Source organism: Engraulis encrasicolus, chromosome 9 (genome assembly GCF_034702125.1).
Source record: "Engraulis encrasicolus isolate BLACKSEA-1 chromosome 9, IST_EnEncr_1.0, whole genome shotgun sequence".
In the NCBI taxonomy this organism is placed as follows: Eukaryota; Metazoa; Chordata; class Actinopteri; order Clupeiformes; family Engraulidae; genus Engraulis; species Engraulis encrasicolus.
The window spans coordinates 34,821,693-34,829,192 of NC_085865.1; the positions used below are offsets into that span (position 1 = coordinate 34,821,693).

The 7,500-nt window shown below is 46.0% G+C and overlaps 1 protein-coding gene across 1 annotated transcript in view; it reads right to left on the reverse strand.

The window, feature by feature from the left end:
* Nucleotides 1-7,500, reverse strand: part of gli3 (GLI family zinc finger 3) — a 213,628-nt gene that overhangs the window by 29,411 nt on the left and 176,717 nt on the right. The window contains exons 8-9 of the mRNA XM_063207002.1: nt 7,213-7,426; nt 3,484-3,606 (exon numbers count right to left, since the gene is read on the reverse strand). Coding sequence (XP_063063072.1) covers nt 3,484-3,606; nt 7,213-7,426 — 337 coding nt within the window. The remainder of the gene's footprint in view (nt 1-3,483; nt 3,607-7,212; nt 7,427-7,500) is intronic.

The window sequence follows — 7,500 nt, forward strand, 5'->3', positions numbered from 1 at the left end:
CACCATTTAAAACTCTGTTCAAGGTCTCTCATACTGTACCATGACAAATTTTAAACGCTATGCTTGTAAACTCCCCAAACAGATTTCCATACAAAATATTATACTACCGTACTCTTCTAAAGTCTCAGACATTCATCCGAGATACGTTTGTAGGTACATACAACATACACGTTTAACGTGTAAATGTGGAACATAATGTGCCTTGGGGTCTGTGAGGGGTTGCTTATATTGAGTTAGTTTTGAAATCTGGAAACTATTACTACTACTACACTACTATTACTACTACTACTACTACTACTCGACATTGGCCACTACCTTTAATCAACAGGCTGTAATCAACAGAGGCCACTAGGCCATGTACAGTCCCTATCCCTGTGTCCCTGACCCTGGCTGACATAACATGCAAGAGTTGTGGTGTTACAGTAGATTCAGAAGGGTACAATCACTAAATTAACGATGACAAAGATACAGTATATCACGAAAGTGAGTACACCCCTGCAGTTTTGGCAGATTTGTGAGTATATCTTTTCATAGGAAAGCATCAAAAAAATGTCACGTTGACACAATGTTTAGTGACCTTTTAACAACATATTTAACCGCTTAAATTTCTTGTTCACTCAGAAAATCCGGTAGAGAAGGGGCCGTGTTGGCTCGAATCGTCTCGAAATGAAAAGGGATTAAAAGGGAGGTCATCGGTGTGTTCAACCTTTCTTTGCATTGAACTTTTACATTTTGAGTGTGCACCTGGCTTCAATAGATTGGTGTGAGATTTGAATGCAGTCCTAAGGAGAATATCATGATCTGCTTCAGTAGTGTCAGTGCATGTTGACATGCATGTTTCTTTTAGGTGTATTTCAGATTGCCAATGTTGACAGCATTCATGCATCCCCAAACCATGTCAGTCCCACTACCATGCTTGGCTATTGAGAGGATTCACTTTTTTGTAAAACTCACTTGTTTACCTCCACACATGCTTGCCACCATTTAAAGTAAATTTGCTTATCTTGGTCTCTTCAGATCACACGACATGGTACCAGTGACCCATATCCTTGGTCTGTTCGTCTCTGTTGAGACCAAGATAAACAAATTTGCTTTAGATGGTGTCAAGCATGTGTGGTGGTAAACAAGTGAGTTTTACAAAAAAGTGAATCCTCTCAATAGCCAAGCATGGTAGTGGGACTGACATGGTTTGGGGATGCATGAATGCTGTCAACAGTGGCAATCTGAAATACACCTAAAAGAAACATGCATGTCAACATGTCATGCACTGTGGCTACTGAAGCATATCATGATATTCTCCTTAGGATTGCACTCAAACCTCACACCAATCTATTTAAGCCAGGTGCACACTCAAAATATAAAAGTTGAATGAAAAGAAAGGTTGAAACACACACTGATGACCTACCTTTTAATCCCTTTTCATTTCGAGACAATTAGAGCCAGCACGGCCCCTTCTCTACCGGATTTCAATCTGGGGTGTACTCACTTTTGCTTTCCTATGAAAAGATATACTCACAAATCTGCCAAAACTGCAGGGGTGTACTCACTTTCGTGATATACTGTACCAAAAGGGTTGTCACAGAGCAGGAACTACCTGATTTTACAGTGCGGTCCTATGGTGACAGTAAGCCCTTAATGGCAGAATGAGGGCTTTGCCTGTTATGTGTTGTGCCAAGAGGTGTCGAAAGTAAAAGTAAAAGTAAAAGTAAATTAATGCGGTAAGTACAACACTAGCACGTAATATTACATAATGGTTACATCATATACCCTATTGCACCGAATCGGTTAGCTAGACTGTGTTGTTACTGAAAAAGACTAAAAACCTAACAAGAACTAAACACAAATTTGATCCAACCAGGGCAGAGTCAGCTGATCATAAGACAAGTACACAGGTCTACTGGTTACTCAGATAAATTACCTGTGTTGGAAGGAAACTGTGTTTGTTTTTTACTTTTTGCTTTTACTTTTGACACCTCTGGTTGTGCCATCACACTCAAATTCACATGGCAGCACGCCGTTCTAGTGAACATCCCACTGAACACATGGAGGGGGGCCCCACGGAGCAATCTGTAGCCTAATTTTCGCTTTCATTTTTCTGTTTTCCTCATTCACTTAGGCATCTGATTAAAAGGAAAACAATTTCCTCGGCGTGCTCCCGAAGATCAATGGGGCTTATCGTCTGTGCGGCAGCGGCAGCAACAACAAGCCGCCAGAATGAAAACGAGCAAACAAATAGTCTCGTACAACGTCACATAATTGGCCCTGGGGCACCACTGTGTGTGTCTGCATTTATTTGGGTATGCGTGTGACAGTGTTTATTTGTGCGTGCATGTTTGTGCCTGTGAGTGTGTGTGTGTCTGTGTGTGTGTGTGTGTGAGAGCACGTGTCAGTGTGTGCTTGTGTGCACATATTTTTTGGTGCATGCACAGACTTGTGTATTTGAGTGTGCGTGCGCCCGTGTGTGTGTGTGTGTGTGTGTGTGTGTGTGTGTGTGTGTGTGTGTGTGTGTGTGTGTGTGTGCATGCCTGCGCATGTGAGTGCGCGTGTATGCGTGCCTGCGTGCATGCCTGCGCATGTGAGTGCGTGTGTATACGTGCATGAGTGCGTACGTGCGTGCGCATGTGTTTATGCCAGTGTGTGCGTGTAGTGTAGGTGGTGTCATGCTGTATATCTGTGTGGGTTCATCTCTGGATAAAGTATTAGTCAGTGGAGGATTACAGGCTCTAACAAGCTTGTCTGCAGCCTACTAACACAACACACAGCAGATCACAGGCCCTTTGTAGTGCTAGTGCGGCTGGCTGCTCAAATTAAGAGCACTAGCACAACATAGGGGCAATGGAGGAGAGCAATGCATTTATTTACAGCTGTAGGACAGAAGCAAATGCAGCGCTGCTTTATTTCTCAATTGTCTGACTGTGCTGTAGGTTGTAATGTATGCCTGTTTATTATACAGCACTGTCTGCATATTTATCTGCATCACCTATATTTAACGATGACAGAATTTAATTTAAGCAAGTGTGTAGATTTGTGTAAGTGCTTCACTGCTACTGCCAGAGAGAGGGAAAATTACATTTCAGTTTTTCAGAATGACCTGTACATTTAGGAAGGCTCACAATAAAATGACCTACAAATTTCAACTTTTAACCTTGAACCTTGATGAGGAGAAGGCTTGTGTCCTGCTGTTTTCGATACTTTATTAGGACTCTTACACACAGCTCCAGACTTTGAACTTTGACCTTGGAGGAGTAGAAGGCCATGCTTGCTGGCTGATGTCTTCACAAATACTTCACAGATACTGAGCACACAACTTTTTTTTAATTGCTCATTAATAAATTCATGAATATATGACAGTGAAACATCTTTTATCTTTTCAAACTCACCTGCCTCACCTGACTGCTTTGTTGACAACAAAAGAATCCCAAACCTTAACCTTGAACTTTGACCTTGGAGGAGTACTGTAGGAGGCCGCCTGGTGAGACTCACCTGCACGCTGACGGCTCCCGGGCTGGGTGGGTCCTCGTCGGGTTTGGAAGAGAGCAGCTTGGAGCGCTTGTGGTGCATGGGGTCCCCTGTGCTGCTCACAGCAGACTCACTGGTGGGCTTACTCTGTCAGGGCGAGACACCACAACACAGATCATGTAGGTAAGTAACAGGTAAGGGCTAATACAAAATTGATGTGAAATAATGCTGAAAGCTCATAGACACAACCCACAAGGCTTCTTATGAGAAATACTGTTGTTAAAATAGCAGAGAGAACAGTAAAACCTTTGGAAATCGCTCTCATTTCATCACTGAGAAAAGTTTGAAAGCTCCACTTGAATAATAGGGGCTTTCATTCTAAACTTTTTTTGTTCCAGCAGAGGTATAATAGTATTATATTGTATTACTCAAAGTAGCGTCCCTGTGCACAACCACTGTCCAGGTGCTGGTGATGTGCAGTAAAAGTAATCCAAGTAAAGGAAGGATGAATCACCGCACACTGGTATTCTTTGCTGGTAGTTTATTTGGTGAACAAGCGAAACGCGTTGTTCACCAAATAAACTACCAGCAAAGTATACCAGTGTGCGGTGATTCATCCTTCCTTTACTAGTATTATATTGTATATTAGGCTAAATGAGGAACTCCACTGCTTCCTCTCAACTACCCATCATCCCAGCACAGCTCCTGATCCCAAACAGCACAAAATCTGTGAACAGCCTGTCAACACATTTTCCTTCATTCATCCATCCATTCATGCATTCGTTCAGTAGCGTGCATTCGGTACCCCGACTGAACAATTTTATTCCTTTCTTTCTGACCTCCATTGACCTTTACAGAGCCGTGACCTCCTACACTCACTCTCTCTTTTCCCTCTCTCTCTCTCTCTCTCTCTCTCTCTCTCTCTCTCTCTCTCTCTCTCTCTGCCAAGGGAAGTCCCCTGTTGCTGGCCAGAGAGGCTTGAAAAAAAAGAAGAAATAAAACAGTGAGAAAGAGTGAGGGAGAGAAGCAACATTCCCTGGAAGAGCGGGCTGGATTCCTTGGCTCTGAGGAGCAGCTTGGCTTGCCAACTGGCAGTGCCTGTGCAGACTGAACATCTCTCCTCTCCTCTCCTCTCCTACTCTGATATCTATCGGCACTGTGCTTTCTCTGTGTAGCCACCACAGCGCACCTCCCGGCGCGTCTCCGATTCCTAACGCATACCATGTACACACGCACAGGCACACATATGCATTCACATTAGCACAAGCAAACGCACGCACACACACACACATGTGCACACACACACACATGCACACGTGCACACACACACACACACACACACACACACACACACACACACACACACACACACACACACACACACACACACACACACACACACACACACACACACACACACACAGCTACACACACATATACTGCACTGCACATCCTGCAGTATCTGGGTTTTCTTTCTTCTCTGGTCTCCTTTGGAGCTAAAACACCAGAGACCATATACGGTCCCCCAGGTGTCCATAGGGGACTTAAGAGCTCTTTCAGGAACCGACAATGAAAGATGCGTGAACAAGAAATTGTTCCACTAAGATTCCCTTACAGATATGAAACTCGAGTTTCAAACCATAGTAGGACAGTGAAGAGACTGCAAGAAGCTACTGTGAACACTATAAGGGCTTCTATCCCCACACCATGCCTGAAAAATAAATGAAAAAAGAAGAAAATGTAGTGCAAGACCCATAAAGTACAAATCGGGTTTGGAGAACTACCGTAACACTTTTTTTTACAAGTGTGTGTGATGAGCAATTCTACACTGTGTACTTTTTGTATTTCTTTTCTTTTCTTTTTTTGCAAAGGGGTCCAGAAAAGGGATGCGCTCTCTCCCCTCTGCCATATCTGTCATGTTGAGCGATGCTCCGCGGCCCCTCATCCTTCCGCGTTAATTGTTCTTTTACGACCACCTCTCCAGACAAATGCCCCTGCGTCCGAGTTCTATTAAAGTGGTGGCGGCCTGTACTGTCTGTGAACCCCCACCACCACCATCCACACCCCCCCACACCCCTACCTACCCCACCTCAACCCACCCAACTTCCAACCAGAGGAAATGGATGGTGTTGTTGTGAGGGCTTGAGAGAGTACAGGACAGCACAGCACAGGATAGGATAGGATAGAGGGTGTAGGGTGGCGTAATGGCTTCAAGAGAGGGACTGACGATCCATCCTTCTTTCTCTGGTTTAGGAAAAGAAAACCTCCACCGTGCACGCAATCACGTCTGCCTGCCACCCTAATAGGCAAATGCCACAACAATCACATCACCACAGGCCCATACAGCAAAACTGGGGGTCGATATGCAGACTATGGGTGGTAAATCAACACTGGCAATGGCTTACTGCTCACATTATTTTTATCTGACATGGCAATGGGGTGGTGGATTTCAAGGGTGTTGGACATGGGATGAGTGTATGTGTGTTTGTGTGAGGCGGGGGTGGTTGGTGTGTAAGTTGAGAACATGGTATAATGTGGTGTGTGGGGGGGTGGGGGTGGGGAGGTGTGTGTGTGTGCTGTAGTGGGGGTGAGAAGGGGGGGGGGTGTTGGGGTGTGGTAGTTATTGGAGCATTGTTATGTCGATATAAACCGAACAGAGGGTGAATAAAAGAGAATTGAGGGAGGATAATACAGAAGGCTGGGGTGGATAATTTACTGACTGGATATGCTCTATTAGCCACCCCACGCGGAGGCAGTGACTGGGGACAGGGTTACGTATAGGGGGGGATGGGATAGGAAAACGGAGGGACGTGGAAAGGGATGGGATGGCGATCCCACAGAAACCGTCCCAAACCGAGCATGGAGCGCCGCCTCCCTCCCTCCCGGCGAATATCTCTTTTGCCGCTCATTTGTGCCAGTGTGATTAATGGCGTCAGCGGTGGGATTTGGTAGCTAACAAGCTAACAAGGCCCTGCACAGTACTGTACGTGTTGTTGCCTTGGAGGTCCGGATGGAAAAATAACCACACTGGGAGAAACAAGCAAGTGTGTGACACTCCCTCCCTGAGTGTGTGCGTGTGTGTGTGTATGTGGGTGTGTAGACATGCACATGCACTACCGTATGTAACTGTGTCTTTGTGTGCGTGTGTGGGACTCTGTGTATATGTATGAGTCTGGGTGTGTATGTTTGTGTGCGCATCATCTCCCAAGAGGCTCTGCTCCTGCTCTTCGAGGGAGGGCTACCTCCAGTGAAATACCACCTCCCCTGGCCCCCTTGTTTATCCCAACGCGCTGACAGCCAGCTTGGGGCTGGGGGGTGCGGCTGGATGTACCTGGTGTGGTGCCTGACTACTGTGATGGGTGTGTGGAAGGCTGAGCAAACCCAAAGCATCATGTTTAAGTAAAACAACACTGGTTAAAATGTTGGGAGCAAAATTGTGGTTGAACTGGGCTTTTTTTTTCTTTTCCCCTTTGTGCACTATTTTGTAGGATATTATAGTTCCAAGTTCAGTACCTGGATGTGTTTGTTTTGTATTAGGCCTGTATGTGTTTGCTTTGAAGAAGGCCACGCTTACTATCCTTTTTGGTGCCTAAGGGATTGGATCTATTTGGATCGCCAAGCATTAGAGGCACACATTATTTCATCATCCAAGTAGCACTTCCAGTAACTTATCTGTGGGTGTTTTGTATGTTTGTGAGGCTACTGCGATGTGTCATGAACTGTGCAGAGTTGGGCCACCACAGTTGGGCTTACCTGGGCTTCTCCGGACGCTACGGTCCTCTCGATGGGCGCCAGGCCAGCCGAGGGGATGCCAGGCATGGGCCGCTGGGTGGCGAAGGCCGGGGATGGGTGCAGGGGCGGGCTGTGCCCGAACGCCGAGCCCACGATGCCCGGAGGACGGCCCATCAGCTGCTGGTGCATCTGCAGTGCCACCGGGGTGGGCGGGTAGGCGAAACTCAATGCAGGACTGGAGGGGGAAGACACAGGATAAGAGTCAGAGTCAGAGTCAAAGTCAGAGAGTGAAAATCAGTTTCTTCACAT